General features: G+C 54.2%; 1 protein-coding gene across 1 annotated transcript in view; it reads left to right on the top strand.

Moving 5' to 3' along the window:
- Slc6a1 (solute carrier family 6 member 1) overlaps positions 1-18,453 on the top strand; it is a 31,530-nt gene extending 13,077 nt beyond the window's left edge. The window contains exons 2-15 of the mRNA XM_063238010.1: positions 5,086-5,411; positions 6,117-6,248; positions 6,658-6,758; positions 7,643-7,752; positions 8,776-8,908; positions 10,041-10,175; positions 10,323-10,426; positions 10,794-10,918; positions 11,699-11,811; positions 12,100-12,231; positions 12,695-12,797; positions 13,785-13,885; positions 14,388-14,555; positions 16,240-18,453. Coding sequence (XP_063094080.1) covers positions 5,174-5,411; positions 6,117-6,248; positions 6,658-6,758; positions 7,643-7,752; positions 8,776-8,908; positions 10,041-10,175; positions 10,323-10,426; positions 10,794-10,918; positions 11,699-11,811; positions 12,100-12,231; positions 12,695-12,797; positions 13,785-13,885; positions 14,388-14,555; positions 16,240-16,344 — 1,800 coding nt within the window. The 5' untranslated portion in view covers positions 5,086-5,173 and the 3' untranslated portion in view covers positions 16,345-18,453. The remainder of the gene's footprint in view (positions 1-5,085; positions 5,412-6,116; positions 6,249-6,657; positions 6,759-7,642; positions 7,753-8,775; positions 8,909-10,040; positions 10,176-10,322; positions 10,427-10,793; positions 10,919-11,698; positions 11,812-12,099; positions 12,232-12,694; positions 12,798-13,784; positions 13,886-14,387; positions 14,556-16,239) is intronic.
- The last annotated feature ends 1,229 nt before the right edge of the window (positions 18,454-19,682 follow it).

Genomic DNA, 19,682 nt, shown 5'->3' with positions numbered 1-19,682 from the left:
GCCGTGACCTGCGGTATGGATCGGGCATTAGTGTGGCAAGAAAGGTGGCTGTGGGTGAGGGTCCGGCACAGGATCTCCAGGGCACTCCAGATCTGTCCTGCCCGCATCCACACACGGCGTCTGCCACCTTCTGCTGGAGCAGGTTTCCAGTCCCCACAGGTGACACTGCCCCACGGATGATGCTGACACACTGGAAGCATCTGGGCCCCAACTGAGAGTCCATCCCAGCAGCCCTGGGCTGGTAGCCTCAGCTTCCTTGTCTGCCTGGAGAAGGAGGCAGCAAGGCCTGACTGGTGCCCAGAGTAGGAGCCCAACCAGAGCTTGCTCTTCTACCCGGCGAGCAGGCGCTGTCGTGCCTGGGCTGTCAGCGCCCAGTGAATGGAGCCCTGCGTCTTCCCCGCACACAGAATAGACTGCTTCTGCTTCCCCGGGCGCGAAGCCAAACTCAATATGAATTAACTCAATATGAATTTTTTTCCTTGAACTTCCACATTTCAAAAAGAAAGAAAAGCAAGTCGAGCTATCTCAGTCTAAAGCGAGGCACTGTAATTTCTGTAATTGCAGAAGGGGAGCGAAACAAAGCCGGTGCGCGCAGCCTTGGGGGAGGGGACAGCCACCCCACGCTCCGCCCCCGCCCGGCCCGACCAGGGACAATGGCAGCCCTGAAACTCAGGGCCCTCCCTCCCCACACTGCCGCCTGTCCATCTGATGCATGGGACAGAGAGAGCTTGTCCATGCTGCCCTGCCCGCCCCCTCTGGCCTGCCATTCAGCCCAGCCCACCACCACTGCCTGGCCTGCCTCAGCTCAGAGCTCCAGCATCTGTCACCCAGATGCTCAGAGTCCAGAGGGGCCCCTCTGCTGCCATCCTGCCCTCTGCAACCACAAATTGCAGGCCATCCATCCCATTTAGAGTAAAATCTGAGCTCCACACCCGGCCTCAGCAGCCCCATGGGACCTGATGCTCTCCACTGCCTCCATGAGATCCATCCCCACAGAACTGCACTGGATCCCGCCTCCTTGCTGACTTTCAAGTATACCAAGCCCTTTCCTGCCTCGGGGCCTTTGCACTTGCTGTCACACTACTTGAAACACTGTATCCTAACGTGTCACATTTCTGGCTCCTAATTGAGGCTGACTTTTTTTTAATATACTCTGGCTGGTAAAATAAGCCCAGGGGCCAGTTTTGACCCATTTTGCCACTTCCGATCTGGGGCTTCCAAGCCGCACATGTTTTCTGTTTCTTGCTGGATGTCTCCTCATTCAAGATTGTCAGAGGCATTTTCCCTTTTGGTTTGTCCTCATCTTTCTCAAGGGCTTTACGATGTGGCCACACTGTGCACACTGAGGAAAGACAGGCTGTCATGGATGTTTGTGCATGTGTTCGTGAATTTTCCTCCACTTGGAATGTCTGCTTCCTGTTTTTGAGCCTGATAAACTCCTATTCAGCTTTTGAAACCCAGCCTGCATAGCTCCTCCGCTGGGAAGCCTTCTCTTTCTGACCTAACTCATTCCTTCTGGGCCTACAGGGTCTCGCTCCTAGGTCTTGCAGCACTTGCCACAGCATTCTCTGATAAACTTCAGACAGAAAGTGTCTCCTTCTAGTTGTGACCTGGTTGGAGCCAGTGTCCCTGGCTCTGTGCGCACAGTCAGTTTTTACGGGACTGTTTCTGCTGGCAGCCATGGTTCATGAAGAATAGAGTGTACGTTACAAGAAGTGGAAGCATGGTCATCAGATGCCGGCACACACAGAGCTGTGTGAAGCTGTCCCCTTGCCTCTGGAACATTGTTTTGTGGGACTCAGCCAGGCCCTGTGCCTTCCCATGGGAAGGATGGGCGACCTTGTGCGGAAGTGTAGGGGAGCATGACATATGTGACAAGCCCCAGGGAGGGGGGAGTCCTGTCCTCCCCATCAACAGCTGGACACAACTGGCCCTGGAGAACCGGGGCTCCTGGGGGCCCCTGCCATTTCTCTTCCATGGAGGAGATGCTTTGAATTTTTTTTTTCCCTACCAGAATCATTTTTAAAATGAACCAAACACATGAGTGTACCACCGCCTCTTAAGCCTGGCCTGACCCGGCAGAGCAAGGCAGAAACAAATGGGCTAGAGGTTTGGATTCCCTGTCTTCCCTGTGGGAACCCTGAGAGATGCCAGGGGCCCTGAGTACAGAAGGAACCTTAGAAAATACTGGCTGTTACTGCTGTGGGCTGCTGGAGTAATTCGCCAGCATCTCTAGGTATCGCAGGGAGGCTGGTCCCCCAACTCAGTGCCAAGGGGCAAATCCAAGACCGTCCCCATATGGATGGACCACATTCACGGTCTGCCTCCCAGGTTGGTCTTCACAATGCACATCTGCTGTAAGGAAAGCACTGTCCCCGGTCCAGCATCCTTGCCGGGCAGATACATGTATCTGGCTGAATCTGGACACGTGCATGTCCTCCCCACGAGTCCTTCGCAGCAGCTGCTATCTCTGCTCCCTCAGGCTCAGCATGAGGACTCAGGAGATGGCCTTCCTGGGGGACCAAGATGTGTGCAGAGATTGTGACCAAAATCTGAAAGCCAAGGCTCACATAGTAGGAGAAGCATGACTAGGGACTATCACTGCTTTGTGCAGCTGTCTCAGAGCACTGCAGACTGAGCCATTTATCATGGTCTAAAGTTTTGGGATCACAGGCCAGAAGTCTGGGGGCAAGTCCTGCGGCAGAGGACGAGAGCAAGGAGAGGTGGACCCGGCTCCACAACAAGCCCACCCTCCTGGCCTGGGCAGCAGCCTTCCCATCTGGAAACTTTGGGGACAGTCCAGCCACAGCAGGGTGTCTGGTCAAATCCCAGACTGAGATGTAGCCAGTCTCAAGAGAGCCTGGAGCTGCAGCACAAGTGCCTTCCAGACTCTCCATTGACTGCCTCTGTAGTTCTCTGAGGGCCAGGTGGGCAGGGGGGCTGCCTCCAGGTCCACAAGTCACTCCCGAGACTCTGCCTTCCCTGAATCCCAGGCCAGACTTCCGGGGAAAGTGTGTGATTGGCTAGCCTGGGTCAGGTGATCAGTCCTGGCGAGAGGTGATTGGGTCATATTGGACAAAGATGGCAGCTGGAGCTCACAAGACTAGATTCTCGGCACAGTGGAAAGCGTCACTGGTTTGGCAGCTATGGAGACCCTGTGCCAGGTCCCCTTTGGCTCTGCCTGTTACCGGAGCTGTTGCTTCCTGCAGACCCCAAAACTCCCAGATGGAACTCAGATCAGCTGCCCTGCTTCATGCTGTTCCTGAGTGTGGTGGTGATTCTGCCAGGTCCCGTGCTCTCCCTGGTGGCCTTGTCCTGCCAGGACCTCTAGGCGGAGGTCCAGGACAAGTGAGTGGGCACCCCCGAGGACAGGGTGAAATGTGGGTGATCTGTGAGCCCTGAAAGACGACGATGTTTGGTGATGAATCTGAGGGACCAGATCCTGGAAGCCATGAGCAGAGCTCCCTCCAGCTTCTGGTTGGTCCCGAGAGAAGGTCCATAAGTTTCCTTGTGTCATTAACTTTTAAAGACCATTCCCGGAAACCAAACAAGGAAAAAGTGTACAGAAGAAAACAAAAATCACTTTTAAACAAATCTTTGGTGGCAACTTTGGGTATATCCTTTCAGTGTGGCTTTTTGTGAATTTTTATGAACAGTTTTAGGGTGGAGAGAAAAATCTCTTAGGGTGGGAGTGGAGGTGGGGGTGGGGAATGCTTCAAAATTTTCTTTTCTGGCTACACAAAACACTGGGCTTTTCTCAATAATGTTTTATCACATTTCCACACATCTGGATTGAGGATACAGAAATTAGCTACATTAAACTTTGGTTTTATATATTTCAAAAAACAAAAACCAAGAGGAAACCATCAACTGTATCCTGTGACCCCCGGTGGGGTCAGGCATGGCGACCCCAGCCCCTGCTGGCTTTTCCTTTGAATAAAATTACCGTATGTCATCCTCGTATCCCTGTGCATCACAGCTGTCCCCAGCACAGTGGCCTCCCGGAAGTCCTGCACCCCAGGCCAGCACCACACTGGACAGACATGGCTGGGGATGCTCTGTGGACACGGCACAGCCCACTGCCCCTGTCCTCTCACTTGCCCCCTTTCTTCCCTCCTGGGCTTGGCAGCTCAGCCCAGGGCTTGTGGGGACCTCGCTGGAGCTGAACCGCAGCAGACCATCAGGTAATGATGGCCCACTCATGGACTGCCTGCTGCCGGTCAGGAGCCAGCACAGCTAAGGTTTGCTATAGTGTGACAAGCAGGAAAGGATTACCCCATTTTACAGGTGGGAAAACAGAGGCTCAGAGCTATCAAGAGTAGCACTTAGGAAGAATATTGGTACTAGTATTCTGCTGCAACAGTCAGACAGGAAATTCAAACTCACGATTGCTCTGAGCTAGTTTCACACCCTGTCCTCTACTCACACTGCCTCTGGAGCTAAAGAGGTAAGACAGATGCAGAGGACTGGTTCATCTTGGGCTGACTAGGAGCCCAAAGAGGTCATTCAAGACAGTGGTCCTTTCCCAGAGGAGAACTAGGGCCAGGCCTCCAGTGTAAACACTTTCTCTTTGTAACTTCTTAAATGTACAGACTCCAGGCTTCCCTTCAACTCAATCAAAGATGTGCTATTACCCTCATCTTAAAAGATACGGATAATGGGCACAGAGAGGTCAAGACATCCATTCAAAGTAACACAGCTTGAAAATGATGAAGTGGACTGTGACTGGAATTACAGTCCCCATCGGGCTTGCCCTGACCACTACTATTATGGCATTAGGAAGAGCAGATCTAATTGTCTCCTAGGCGGCAGTGATAGGGATCTTATCATCAAACACACCATGTTTCCCTCAGGTCCCGGGGGGGGGGGGCGCACAGTGGGCCAGAGTTAGAGCTGGCTGCATGCAGCAAACCCTCCTGCTCCCTGCGTATCTTCCTCCCCTTTCCTCGGGAGTGGAGCTGGGAATAGAGGGCTGAGGACACCCACTGCAGCCACCAGGATGCAGGGATCACTTTGGCACACTTATGCTGGAGCAAGGGGACTCTAGCAGCCTGGTATTCACTGTGTCCCACCTCTGTCCTCCAGGGGACCTTCAGCTGCAAAGCTGCTGTCCACGTGGACTGGGGCCGAGATCGCATGTCCATCTGCCAGGACACCCACATCCAAACGAGACATGGCAACCAACAGCAGCAAGGTAGCCGACGGGCAGATCTCCACCGAAGTCAGTGAGGCCCCCTTGGCCAATGACAAACCCAAAACCCTGGTGGTCAAGGTGCAGAAGAAAGCCGGGGACCTTCCCGATCGAGACACGTGGAAGGGCCGCTTCGACTTCCTCATGTCCTGCGTGGGCTACGCCATCGGCCTGGGCAACGTCTGGAGGTTCCCTTACCTCTGCGGGAAGAATGGTGGTGGTAGGTGATAGCCCGGGCCCCTCTCAGCTGGGTCCTGCTTGAGCACCGTCTGGGGCAACATTAAGGGAAAAGCCCATAAAGACTCCAAAGCTCGTCACGGGTTCTGGGTCTCTTGCTTGTTTCTTGCCCCTTTATCAAGAGCCCGGGGTTGGTCTGCTCTCTGCCAGTGTCACAAGATACCTGGGATAGTGACTGAGGGAGGAACTGTAGCTGTTGGCCCACTAAAAGTCCTCGGTCATCTGGCGTTCATTTAGGCTGCTGGTAGACATCGTGGTGGAAGGGTGTAGCAGGCAGGAAGTGGAGGAGGGAAGAAGATCTAGTGCCCCAGCCTGCACCCTCTGACCCACTTCCTACCGCTGGCACCGGGGGCCAGCAGCCGTCGATCTGATCACTTCCCCAAAGCCCATCAGGTGGCTGCCGCACCTTCAACCCAGCGAGCTTTAAAAATAGGGAAGATCTCAGCCGTAACAAATTCCAAAGGACAACTGTCCTCTCCCACTGATGCTGAATGTCCATCTCTTTGCTTTGCAAAGCACGGGGCACAGGTGCTAAGCAGAGAGACACCTCGGGCTGCAAGTTGGCTTTAGGCACACTTCAAAGGCAGGGCAGGGAATCCCCAAGGGAAACCTGGAATTTTGGCGCTCTGCCAATGAAAGGACTTTCCTCAAAGCTGTGGGGCCACCGCTTGTGTCCTGTCACCTCCAGGGGCCTTCCTGATCCCCTACTTCCTGACTCTCATCTTTGCGGGAGTCCCGCTCTTCCTGCTGGAGTGCTCCCTGGGCCAGTACACGTCCATCGGGGGCCTGGGCGTGTGGAAACTGGCTCCCATGTTCAAGGGTAAGTGTACAGAGCGCGGCCCTTGTCAGAGGGCCCTTCCCCCAGGCCAGTGTGAAGCCAGCCTCCGCTCTCCCGAAGGCTCACATCTGAGCAAAGGGGCGGCTGTTGTGGGTAGAGGGGGACTGGATCCAGACCCTGCCCATCTGTGAGCCCACCTCACTTGAGGGAGCTCCTCTGCCCCCGAGCGCACTCAGGAGGCCTCGTGGGAGACACGAGCACTGCCGGCCGGCTGGACCTGGTGCACCAATCCCCCAAGCCTATTGGCCAGGTGCACGTGGCCCGGCTGGTCTCCACCTCTCATAGGCTCAGTGTCCCTGGCCATGCCTGTGTCCAGGGTTGAGTAGATGGTGGCTGAACGGTGGCTCTCCCCACAGACCAAGCAGTGTAGTGACGCTGTGCTCTGTCCCAGGTGTAGGCCTGGCTGCGGCAGTGCTGTCCTTCTGGCTGAACATCTATTACATTGTCATCATCTCTTGGGCCATCTACTACCTGTACAACTCCTTCACCACGGTGAGCCCCGCCAGCCCCTGCCGCCCTGCCGTCCCCAGGCCGTTCTGCTGGTGGGGCTGTCCCGGGATGCATGCTGTCACACTCCACTCGTGTGACACGGAAAGCAGGAAGTGAGACGAGGGCCAGGAGAGGAAATGCCGGGAGTTAGGGCTGGATGGGACAGTGCAATGCAGAGAGCTGCAGATACGTGATGCTGATGGCTGCCTGTGATGAGTGTGCTTACAAATGATCAAGAGGATAAATGTTATGTGATACAACGAAACGCGAATTTGGGTGTGGTGACTCAAGCCTTTAATCCCAGCTATTCAGGAAGCTGAGGCAGGAGGATTGCAGTGTTGAGGCCATCCTGGGTAACTTAGTGTAACTCTGTCTCAAAAACAAAAATGTAAAGGGTTAAGGGTGTAACTCAGTGGCAGAGCATTTGCCTAGTATGTGTGAGGCCCTGCGTTCAGTCCCAGAGAGAGAGAGAGGGAGAGAGAGAGAGAAAGAGAGAGAGAGAGAGAGAGAGAGAGAGAGAAAGAGAGGCTAACAAAAGGTAAGTGAACTGCACCCCATGAGGTTCAGACGCTCAGCAGCAAGTCCACATCAAGTGTCCAGGCTCCACCTGGCTCAGGAGAAGCACCATGTCACTGTGCAGTGTCACAGAGCTGGGACATAGCCCAGCCCATGCAGTTCTGCTTGAGCTGGTGGAGGTCCACATTGCAGCCCCAGCACTTGGTGGCTGTGTGAACCCCAAGCAGGTTGCTGCCTTCTCTGATCCGAAGAGCTATTGGGGAGGAAAGGTCAGAATTCAAGAGGCCCAGGGGACCATGAGCAGGGACAGAGCCAGTTCAGACCCTGTTTGCTGGCCTAAGGGCAGTGTCCAAGTGACCATGTCCTTGCAGACGCTGCCATGGAAACAGTGTGACAACCCCTGGAACACAGAGCGCTGCTTCTCCAACTACAGCATCGTCAACACCACCAACATGACCAGCGCTGTGGTGGAGTTTTGGGAGTGAGTGCAGGCAGCCTGGTGCCTGAGGGGACAGTGGGACCAGGAATGGGGGCGGAGGCGTGGGCGGGGCAGAGCCTCTTCCTGCCCAGAGCGAGCTGGGTGATGAGGGGCCACGAAGAAGACACAGCTTCCGGACGCCCCTGAACATATTTGGGAAGAATTACACCTGCCCTGTCCTTGTTGCTGTTCTCTGACATCATGCTCAGTAGTCGAGCCACCTAGAAATGATGTAGGTGTGCAGGAGACATGCCAGGTTAGGTACCAAGGCCTTAGTGTGCTGTGTTGGGGACCCCAAGACTCACAGTAAAGGCCTCATTGGTGGACTCTATCATCATCAGAGGAGGGTTGGGAACACAGAACCTGTGACAGAATGAGGTCCCAGGGCTCAAAGCTCTGTGAAACCAAAGGAGTAGCTTGGGACGTCCCAGAGTTCATGGAGAGGAGGAGCCCGAAGAAGTGGCACCCAGGCTCTCCGGCACTCTGTCCTTGCATGCAGATGAAAGCCCACTCCGGCTGTTTGGCTCTGCCCACTGACACCTCCCACACATAACCCTCCTGGACACACTCGAGCACTGTTTCTCCCACACACATTTCCTGAGCACGTACTATGTGCTGCTTAAAGATGTGGCTGTGTGAACAGGAGACTCTGCTGGGATATCTTGGCATCCTCACGGGAGGTGTGAGTGCTTAGGAGACAGGGAGGAGGGAGGGGGAGGAGGGGAGGCAGGGGCTGGCTCCCCAGGGGGAGTCTGTGCTTCATTGTGAGACCTGAAGGGAGCTGCTCACTGCATAGCACAGTGGACAGCAGCTCCCCCAGCAGGCTCTGTGGCATCCAGGGGAACAGTGACAGGGTGACAGCAAGTCCTTCTCTCTCTGACTTGCTGACACTTCCTAGTGACCCTGTGCTGGGCCTCATCGTCCCCACACAAACCAGGAAGGATGTGGCCATGTCCGTGCCTGGCACCCTGGTCCCTCCATCTCCCCTCAGCCTTTGTGACTCTCATGGCTGCTCTGTCCCACCAGGCGCAATATGCATCAAATGACGGACGGGCTGGACAAGCCAGGTCAGATCCGCTGGCCGCTGGCCATCACCCTGGCCATTGCTTGGATCCTGGTGTACTTCTGCATCTGGAAGGGTGTGGGCTGGACTGGGAAGGTAGGAATGTGTGCCGAGGGGGGAAGGCAGCAGGGCTCCACAGAGGAACAAGGTCCTCCTGTCCCAAGGTGCCATCCACCCCTGATTAGGGAGGTCCCTGCACCCCCCCTCCTCCGTTTCCCTTTCTGTGAAATGAGAATATAAAGGTTCCCTGCAGATGCCCAGCCCAAGGACACAGAGGCTGACTAGTCACCCTGGAGAAGATCACATGGGTGGGCCCTTCCCAAGCTCCACCCCAGGAGCTGAGGGTCACAGGCTGGCTGAGTCTGTCCCCAGCCCTGGCCTGAAGGATGCCTTTCTGAGTAGCAAGGGTGACCACTGCCCAGACGAGAAAGTGGGACCGGAAAGGATACTGAACTGACCAGAAGCCGCACAGCCTGAGGTCATACAAATGATGCTGAAGCCCCCCCGCAATTCTAAGGGCAGTGGTGTTGCCAGTGGATGGTGGCTGCCTTTCCTAAGCCCATGTTAAACTAGCACTGTCTCCAAAGCATGTATTAACCCAGAGAATAACCCAGAATGGAGGCTTACAGCACAGCCAGAGACACAAAGTCCACTACACTTACAAACTGCCCCTCACACAGTGCGCAGAAGCCAAGTTTCATACAATATTGGTCTTTTGATTATCAGTTTGACAAAAATAGTTCTCTTGTTCCCGTACTCCCTGCCAGCACTGCAGGGAAGCCATGCTGCTGCTGGGTGCAGCCCAGTTCTAGAAGTCAATTAGGTAACGTGGGCCAGAGCCCCAGAGAAGTTGCCTTTCTGACTCAGTAATTCACTGTTAAAAAGAGGTCCCAGGAGGGGGTTAATAATTTTGTAGGTAAGGAGGTATACGGAGATGTTTGCTGTAGTATTTACACTCATATAAAATTAGAAGTAATCTAAATAGACAACAGTAGGATGGACTTGAAAGTCACCCCCTACCCCGTATCACTTGGGTAATTTAGAAATCAAAACCTGGGAGGAAGAGAGGGGAAGGGGAAAAAGCAGCTGCTGAGCTGGTTGGCTCAGACGCGGGGGCGGGGCCTCAGGGGTGGACGCCGGATGGGCATTCAGGAAGGCTTCCTGGGAGAGAGGCCCAGCGCGGCGAGGCAGGGCACGCTGATGGGTGACTCTGGCCCACTTCCTGCAGGTGGTGTACTTCTCAGCCACCTACCCCTACATCATGCTTATCATCCTGTTCTTCCGGGGCGTGACGCTGCCTGGGGCCAAGGAAGGCATCCTTTTCTACATTACGCCCAACTTCCGCAAGCTGTCGGACTCCGAGGTAAGCACGCCTGCTTCCCTCTCGGAAGGCAGCCCCAGGTCCAAGCCCTACTCCCCAGCCTCAGACGGGGCTGCTGGGCACTGGAAAAGGGCATGGGGCTGTGGCTGTGGCCCCTGGTGGGACCCTCTTCCATCCTCTTGCCTACAGGTGTGGCTGGATGCGGCTACCCAGATCTTCTTCTCCTATGGGCTGGGCCTGGGGTCCCTGATCGCTCTCGGGAGCTACAACTCTTTCCACAACAACGTCTACAGGTGGATGCGTGCAAGAGCCTGGTCCTTCCTGCCCCACGCCTCCCACCTTGCCCACTGTCCACACTGTCCCTTTTTATAGACCTCCCCTCCCCAAAGCCCTGCCTCTGGGTTCCCTGCCACACCCCCATGGCCACAGCCCCAGCCACGCAACCCAGCCTTCTCATTCATGCCTCCTTTTCTGCCTTGGTCACCCTGCTGTGAGCCAGCCATTCAAGGTCACCCTGCTGGCCCCATTTCTTCCTGTCCCAGATCCTTTTGGCCCTGCCCTTCCTGGTGCTCTGGGACCTGTTGTCCTCAGGGCCGCCTGTCCTCAGGGCTGCCTGTCCTCAGGGCCATGCTTCTTCCTGACCCAACCCCCTTCCTCTAGGGACTCCATCATCGTCTGCTGCATCAACTCTTGCACGAGCATGTTCGCGGGCTTCGTCATCTTCTCCATTGTGGGCTTCATGGCACATGTCACCAAGAGGTCCATCGCTGATGTGGCGGCCTCAGGTCAGCACCCCCTGAAGGGACTTGCTCCCAGTGGGGTGTGGGGGTGCTGAAGCAGGAGAGACTGTGGATTCGGGGGCATGTCACCTCCATGACACAAGGCCCCCACATTTTGTTGCTTTTCTCCCAGCACCGAAAGTGCTCTCACCAAGAGTTGTGCCCACTCTGTGCCTTTCCACTCCCTCTTCAGCCACTGGAGGACCCATGTAACCCATGAGGCCCTGGAGGCTCAGCTGCCACGCCCTGTCCCACTGTCCCTCAGAGCCCTGTCCTGCTCTCTGCTGAGGTTCTGAGCTCCCTGCCACAGTAGACACATCCCAGGGACTCTCTAGGTGCCAAGCCTACCCGCTTTCAGATCCAGACCAAGGAGTAGCAATCTCCTTGCTCCTGGTTCTCGGGTGTCCTCAACACCACCACCACGTGCTCCAGTGCAGCTCCCTGGCCTGCCCCGCCTGGTGCTCCATCACAGGAAGGCCCACTGTCCAGGGCCTAAAGAGGAGCCTCGGCCTCACCCCACCCCCTTCGCTGCCTCCTCACAGTCCCCAGGACCTGCCCTCTACCTGTTGCTTCTTGCACGGCACCTTCCCTCCCACTGGCCAGGCCACTGCAGCCCTGGTCTGGACGAGGTGACAGCCTTGCTCCGGTCCTCTTACCCAAGGACCAACCCCACAGCCTCCCTCCTAAAATTCCTCCAAAGATGTCAGGAAACAAAGCCTGGGAAGTGGGTGGAGCACAGAGGGTACTCTGAGCTCCCAAAGCCTTTTCCTTCCCACCTGCCCCCAGGCCCCGGGCTGGCATTCCTGGCTTACCCAGAGGCCGTGACACAGCTACCCATCTCCCCGCTCTGGGCCATCCTCTTCTTCTCCATGCTCCTGATGCTGGGCATTGACAGCCAGGTGAGTGCCCTGACACCTTGGCCCCCCACCTGGGGCTCCTCAAAAGTCAATCTAGGTCCTTATGAAATGACCGCAAATCCCAGATTTCTAGAATGTTCCACCCAATGAGACCCTGGGAAGCACCTCAGTCACCATCCCCACTTCCTAAAGGGCAAACTGAGGCTGGGGGAAAGAACTCTCCTGAGGTCCCACACTGAGCGAAAGGTCGAACGAGGCAGCATCCCAGGGCTGCGGGCTGGCTCTTGTGGGGCTGGCGCTGCTGCTGGCAGCCATCTCTGTTCCCCACAGTTCTGCACGGTGGAAGGATTCATCACTGCGCTGGTGGACGAATACCCCCGGCTCCTCCGCAACCGCAGGGAGCTCTTCATCGCCGCCGTCTGCATTGTGTCCTACCTGATCGGCCTCTCTAACATCACCCAGGTGGGCTCATTAGGCACCTGCACACCCAGGGCCCGGACAGAAATTAGATGACGGCAGGAGTAAGTGCCAGGAGAAAACCGGGACAGTGGGATCAAGCAAGGCCCCCAGGTTGCGGGGGACTCTGCCTGCGACAAGGTGGTCAGGAGGTCTCTCCAAGGGTGCGGCAGCTGAGCCGAGACTTTTGATGAAGGACAGCCGAGCAAAGAGGCTTCAGGGAAGAGAGCATGGCAGGTGCCAGGGCCCTGCAGTGGGAAAGGGCACCTCTAAGCAAAGATGGCTTGGCATTTTCTCCCCAATGCTTATAAAGCGAATGTCCAGCCCAGGTCATACTCACAGAGCCCTGGGCTCGGCCCCTAGGCCGCCCCTGAGCTTTCTTGCTGCAGTGTAGCCTCGTAAAGTCTGCCCTCTTCAGACTCCGGCTGAGTGTGCTGGGTGCTGGGATCACCCACCTTTCCTCTTGCAGGGGGGCATTTACGTCTTCAAACTCTTTGACTACTACTCTGCCAGTGGGATGAGCCTACTGTTCCTCGTGTTCTTTGAGTGTGTCTCCATTTCCTGGTTTTATGGTGAGCAGCATCCTTCTCCCTCATTCCTTCATTCATTCATTCCTTTCTTTCATCAGCATCATTCCACAAACACAGCTTAAGCACCAGGCCCATCACCTCCCACACACAGGCAGTCACTAACTTGGTCCTCACAACCATTCGGTGAGGTTGTGTTTAGAAGACAAAAGAACAGTTAACTGCATTCACTTAAAATGGGACCAGTGCTTCATACATTTGGGGATAAGAGGGTTAGTCTGGTTATATCTAGAAAAGGAAAACCCAAACTACTGTACTTTTTTAAAGCTTTGAAGTTCCCCTTTTGATAACAGCTGGGCTATAAATAAGTCTACTCTTTGCAGAGGACACTGATTTTGTGTTCTTTTTGTGTCTTCCGTGTCCCAAGCCTCCTGCAAGCTGGTCCCAGGGATGTCCTGCCCTGTACATTCTGTTACCAGAGCAAATCGAAAGTTTTGGAGGTGACATGATGTACTTTGTCACCTCCGGGCAGGCCTGCACCTCACCCCTTGTCACTGTTCCCTGTGCTCTGTCAGACTGGACTACCCAGTGACTTCACCTGTGAGCTTAGTGGTGCCAGTTGACCTCTGGACACTTGAAAGCTTCCTGCAGTTTTTGATTTTTTTATGGGATTTTCAGTTCTTTACAATCAAATGCCAGTAACAGACCAACAAGGGAAACGCCTATCCAGTTAAGCCACTGAAGGAAGGTCTGGGGTAGATGTGGGCAGGAGGGGCCCTGAGAGTGGGACTGTATTTTGTATGGCCCCTTCCCTGGCGGCTGTCTTTATGTTAGAGTGACTCGCTTTCCTATTTACTGCCTGAGTGTGGATCCTGGAAATACTCCCAGCACACAGGATCAGTGCCAGGCTAGAGAGGAGACTGGGGTTCAGAAGAGTGACGAGACCTGCTCACGGTCACTCCACAAGCAAGGGGTACAACCCACAGCCCCACTGCTCACACGTCTCCCCATTCTGTTGTTCAAATGTCACAGGTGTCAACCGATTCTATGACAATATCCAAGAGATGGTTGGCTCCAGGCCCTGCATCTGGTGGAAGCTCTGCTGGTCCTTTTTCACCCCAATCATTGTGGCGGTAAGGACGGATGGGGGGTGCCTGTAAGAAGGAGGCTAGCACAGGTTAGGCGGCTGGGTTCTAGGGGGATGCTTTGGGGGCAAAGAGAGGGAAGAGGCCCCCAGAGCCTCAGCTCCCCCAGAGCTCCTGCTACGCAGTGCCTTTCCCTACGTCTGTTGAGCGGCACTGTCAACCCATGACATCAGGCTCACATCAGTGGGGACACAGGTGCTGATGGTCCACTTAGCCACTGCGGGGTAAGGACTCAGCCAACCTGTGTCAGTTGGCCACTCAGCACTGGGGTACACACTGCTGGGCTGATGTCCAGCCTTGTTCTGCTCACCTGAGAGAGGCTGGCTTTTCCTGTGTCCTGCCCGGAGAGGGTGCCTGTCCTATTATGCACAAAGGTGCCTCTGTGCCAGGGGAGCCTTGAGTGTCAGGGATGGGGTCAGTCATGGAGCAGGGGGAAGGCAAGGGCCCCAGCCGGCCCAGCCTGGGTAACCCATCCCTCAACCCTCCCCAGGGCGTGTTCATTTTCAGTGCTGTGCAGATGACACCCCTCACCATGGGCAGCTACGTCTTCCCCAAGTGGGGCCAGGGTGTTGGCTGGCTCATGGCTCTGTCCTCCATGGTCCTCATCCCCGGCTACATGGCCTACATGTTCCTAACCCTGAAGGGCTCGCTGAAACAGGTAAGCCCCTTCTCACCCACCTGAGGAGCTACTGGTCCCCTGCCCCACATGCTGAAGCAGCCCCATTCCTGAGGTGCTTGAGACTTAGTTGGGGAGATGACAAACCAAGAGCCATGGCACTGGAGTGTTACACGTACTTCAGTAGGACTTGCAGGGGAGAAAGACACAGGAGCTCTGCCTTAGTCTTGCTGGGTTGAGAGGATTCAAGTAGGCTTCCCATAAGAGGGAATCTCTAAGGAGCACCTGAGGGTCAACCAGGTGTAGTGGTGGACACAGAAGGAATGTTCCTAGAAGGAGGAGGGGAGGGCACACTGTATGTGCAAAGGTCCTGGGGTATAAATGATGTTTGCTGAACTGTAGGGAGACAGATATGACTAGAGGACAGAGTGGAGGGGGAAGGAGGCAGTGTAAGAAGGTAAGACAGGTAAAATCACAAAGGGCTTTGGAAAACAAGTCAAGAGCTCTCTCCCAAGGGCTATGAGGGACCTTCCAGGGTCTGGAGCAGATGGAGGTCAGGGTCAGACCTGTTCAGTCTTCCTCTGGATCTCACTCTGAGGCTTACTGAAGAGAAAGGATGCTCTTACCCTTCAGGAGACGTGCAGGCCTGGCTCTCTTTTTGTGTTTTGCTTTGGGTTTTTGTTTTTGTTTTGTTTTGTTTTGTTTTGTTTTTGAGATGGGGTCTTGCTATGGAGTTCAAACTGGCCTTGAACTCACTATTACCTAAGCTGGCCTCAAACTTGCAGCAGTCCTTCTGCCTCAGCCTCCTGGGTACTGAATTTCAGGCACATGCCACCATGCCAGCTCTCTTAACCAAATGCTTGGGATCAAAAGTATTTGGGATTTGGAAATATTTGTACACATATGATGACATACTGAGTAATTTTAGCCTAGTGATAGTTTTAGCCAGTATTTTAGCAAACTTGTTTTGCTTCACCATCTGTCACACCAGGACAGGAGTGTCATGTCAGCACTCAGAACTTATAGATCTGGGGGCATGGGGTTCAGGATCTCAGATGGGGGCCATTCAATCTGTGTTTCATGCACACCAGCTGTTTGTTAATTCGAAAGTGAGGCAAGACCGTCCCAGGTGCCAGGTGGGGACTCATGGGGCAAGCCCAGGCAGAAGTATCCTTCAGAGGCATGGAGAAGCCCACCCTAGAGGCCAGCAGGAAGCTACCCACTCAGGGTTCCACTGAAGCTGTCCCTGCCACAGAGGGGCACTCTGAGATCTGTGGCACTGGGTTCTGTGCAGTCCCTGGAGTTGCCTGGCTTCTCTGCTTCTCTCTCAGATGGGGAAACTGAGGCCCAAGTAGAAAGCTGCTTCCCAGCCCTTGCAGTGAGTTACTTACAGAGCATGGAACATGGTCCAACTCCAGCTCCAAAGCTTTAGCAAAGTCTTAAACAGGCAAGATGGGCAAGAGAGTACATTCCAGTTCCCCCACAGGATACGGTCCTGTCTCATGGAGAAAATGAAGCGGGGCCTGAGAGAGCAAGGGATGCAGACAGAAAGTTGCACAACCATCTGAAACACGCTGCACATGCCAGGCCCAGGGGCAGGGGTGTGGCTGGTGTATCTGAAGTCAGCGTGGCTGGAGTGAATCCATGGGGTGGAGAGGGGCAGGCGTGACGTCTGTGAGGCTGACAGCGCAGGGAACCTCATGCCTCCCTCCCACGGTGCCCACAGCGCATCCAGGTCATGACCCAGCCCAGCGAGGACATCGTCCGCCCGGAGAACGGCCCAGAGCAGCCCCAGGCCAGTGGCTCGGCCAGCAAGGAGGCCTACATCTAGGCCTGGGTGCTTATGACCCAATGCTGTCACCCCTGCCTGGCTGAGCCCCAGTGACTGCCACTTGATGACTGGACACCTTCCATCTGCACCTACCTCAAGTGGCGCATCCCGACACCATCAGCTCACGGAGGGGTATGGGGGGACAGCTGGACTGGGCAGACCCTGCCATGGACAGCAGCACCCAGCGGCTGCCAGTGCCTGGGGTCTGGTGACTTTTCCATGGGGCCCCAAAGCACCAAGTGGCTGGTTAGCGTTTGTCTCGGCCACGGTAGCCCATTTAGCCTGCCAGCAAATGTGGCTGGGAGAGGCCACACACACCTGGCTTTTAGTCATTTTCCTGACTGTTCTCTTACTGCCAGACCCTGACTGTTACATGGGACTTTGCAGGAGACCAGTTCTGCCTGATGCTGCTTGGGACCCACAACATGGGCATCTCATACAACAGGACTACAGGGGCTTTGCACTATGGGGCAGGCGCCAGCCAAGCTCTGACTCCTCAGTTGTGGGCTTCTCCTTCCCGAGGCAGCTGACAAAATACCCCCAGAGACCTCAGGCAGTGTCCCCTCCTCATGTCCCCAAGTGGACAGGCCTCTGGGCAGCTCTATGACTGCTGGGTTCAGATCAGACCTGGCCTGCCTGCACCTTCCAGAAGGGCTCTGCGTGCTGGAAAAGAGCTCCGTGCATATCTGATTTCTCTTGGTCTTCACCAAGGGGGACATCCCCAACAGGAGCATTCATTCACTGCCCACTTTACAGAGCACAAAAGGAGGGGTCCCTGCAGAGGAAGGAGGGGAAGGGAAGGCAGACCCAGCTGCTCCTCAGCCCCCCGTTACACTGTCACTCACACTGCCACCCTGTTTCCAGCCGCTGCCTGCTTTCTCCAGATTCCTCAGCAGGAGGCACCGTGACCCACCCAGCCCACTAACTGAGGCACCAGTACCCTCCTTGACCTACATCCCACCCCATCTTGGGCTTCTGAAGCCAACCTTGCTTCCTCGGGAAATGGAAGGTGTCCCTTGCAGGAATAAGCTTCGTGGTATTGGTGGCAAAGCCAGATCATGCAATCCTAGGAGCTCCTGCAAGGTGGCCTTTTGCATCGGCCAGGACAAGGGGTCCCCGTAGCAAAGCAGAAGTCTCACCCCGTAGCTCCTTAGCTTGATAGCTCGCAAACTGTGTTTCCTGACTAATCCTTATTAACTATGGTAAATACTGTGACTGTGGGTTTTTCAGTCTCTTCTCATGCTCATCCAGGAACGACCAGCACACACCAGTTCTTGCAATAAGATATTACCCTCAGAGCACCCAGCACATCATTGTAGAGATTTTTAAACGTCTGTATGCACATAGATACACACACCATGCACATCTGTCCCCACATGTGGCTTGAAGGGTCTGCAGCCTTCCAGAGACCATCTGTAAAATAGTCGCGTTGCCAAGGCAACCCATGCCACTCGGGGAAGCCACAGTCCAGTTGCGTCCAGTTGTGAGGTCCTAGGATTTAGGGTGGTAGGCCACACCACTGTGTCTTCCTGTCCCACCCCACTGTCCAAGTGTGTGTTCTCTTAGGGGATAGGTGGGGACTCCCTTCTCTTTGTCTTCAATGTGACACTAGGCAGTCTTTCTATGATAAATGCAGTATATTTAATGTTTGTAAACTCCTCTAACTGCAATGTTTGGCAAGAAATCCCATAACTGATTTCCATCCAAACTCACCTTATAGAGCACAATATTAAGTCTCATACATCTACTGTGAGATCCGTGAATATGTGTAACTTTTTTTTTTTTTTAGTATTTGCCCAGGGTTGGGGGGGGAGATACTGTATTATCATATATGCTTTTTTTGCAATAAGGATTTATTCTCAGAACATCAAGTAAATCTATCTCTATATTAAAAAAATATGTAATATATACATATTCAAACTATATACAGAGCCTGTTTTAAAAAATTACAGTATTATTTAGAAAAATTATCTGTTCTATGGACCAAATGTAAAATATTTATAAATGAAGATGCATTTTAAATGTTTATGGTGTCATAACTAGAGCACGGGCGTTATGTAAGTTTCTAAGAATTTAGAGGAAAAATAATAAAGGTTCTATGATATGCAATATCCGACCTTCGGTTCTTATGGCTGGGAGCACAGTAGCCTCTTTTGTCTTAGATGCCAACTATTTTTCCCTGACAGAGAGGGGTTTGGGCTTAAAATCTAACACATGGAGGTGGACTTCCCTAAGGTTGTGGGATAAATGCAGAGAAGATGACTCTGAGCTACATAAGAAGGTGCTTTCACTGTGTAAGAGGTCAGTGAAATATGTACTGTTACATACTGTGTTACTACAAGTTAAATGTGTGCATATTATAAAGATGAACGAGAAAACTTTATGCTAATAATTTAAATTTTCTTTTATTTAGAATAAAAATAGCAAATAAATAAACACCATGATAAGTTGAAGACCAAGGAAGGAAAAGAGGCTATTTTACCCTGTAGCTTCACTTTTCTCCTGCTTTTGGAACCAGTAGTCTTGCACTTTTCTTTGGCACTGGGCTCTGCAGGTTATGTGGCTGGCACTGTCAAGCATTCAGTAAAGAGTTACAGTCTGGATAGTGAGTGTCCTTCAGAATTTAACAACTCATGTGTTAGGTCTTTAAAAGGTGGGGCCTAGTGAGAGCACGTAACTAGGGGCGTGTCCCAGAAGGTATGCTGGGACACGCCCCTTCGGGTCTCTGCACTTGATTGACCAGCAAAGCGAGGCTCTTCTTTGCACATGCGCTCTCCGCCTTTGCACCCTGCTCACCACGGTACCGGAACCACGAGAGTAGCAGGCCCGACCTGAAGCTTGTGAAACCGTGAACTAGAGCACGCCCTTCTCCTTGACAGGTACACGGGGGGGGGAGGGGGGGCCACGGGAAGGGCAAGGCTGGGCGCAGGGACAGACGGGAGGATGCAGACCTGGAGCTGCCGAGGTGGGATTCAGGGAAATGCGAGGACAGCTCAGCCGCAGCCCGAGCTTCTCTCCTCTTGCTGTCTTGCCTCTGCATGTGAGCTGCAAGGTTATCACTGCTGTGTGCTAAGCTATTCAAAAATAACTCGCTGGTTTTCAGCCCTGCTTTTCCTAAGTAAGTCTTCCTGGAGCCAGGGCCTCCTTGACGCAACCACATAATCAGCAGCGCTTCATCTAATCCAGGGGCCTTTGCGCTGCCCTGGCACCGTCGTAGTCTATAGCCACCGGCTTTTTCCCCGTTTGTCCTGAGGATGTCCCTGAACAGTGAACTTCGTTGCCTTGACCCTTAGCAGGCATTTTTGAGCGCCTGTTATCTGCCCAGCGGAGGTGAGCCT

The sequence above is a fragment of the Cavia porcellus genome, unplaced genomic scaffold, assembly GCF_034190915.1.
Source record: "Cavia porcellus strain 051 isolate PalLab524CR breed Dunkin Hartley unplaced genomic scaffold, mCavPor4.1 scaffold_27, whole genome shotgun sequence".
NCBI lineage: Eukaryota > Metazoa > Chordata > Mammalia > Rodentia > Caviidae > Cavia > Cavia porcellus.
Note: the sequence above shows the minus strand (reverse complement) of the source record. Positions and strands in the feature narration are given on the sequence as shown.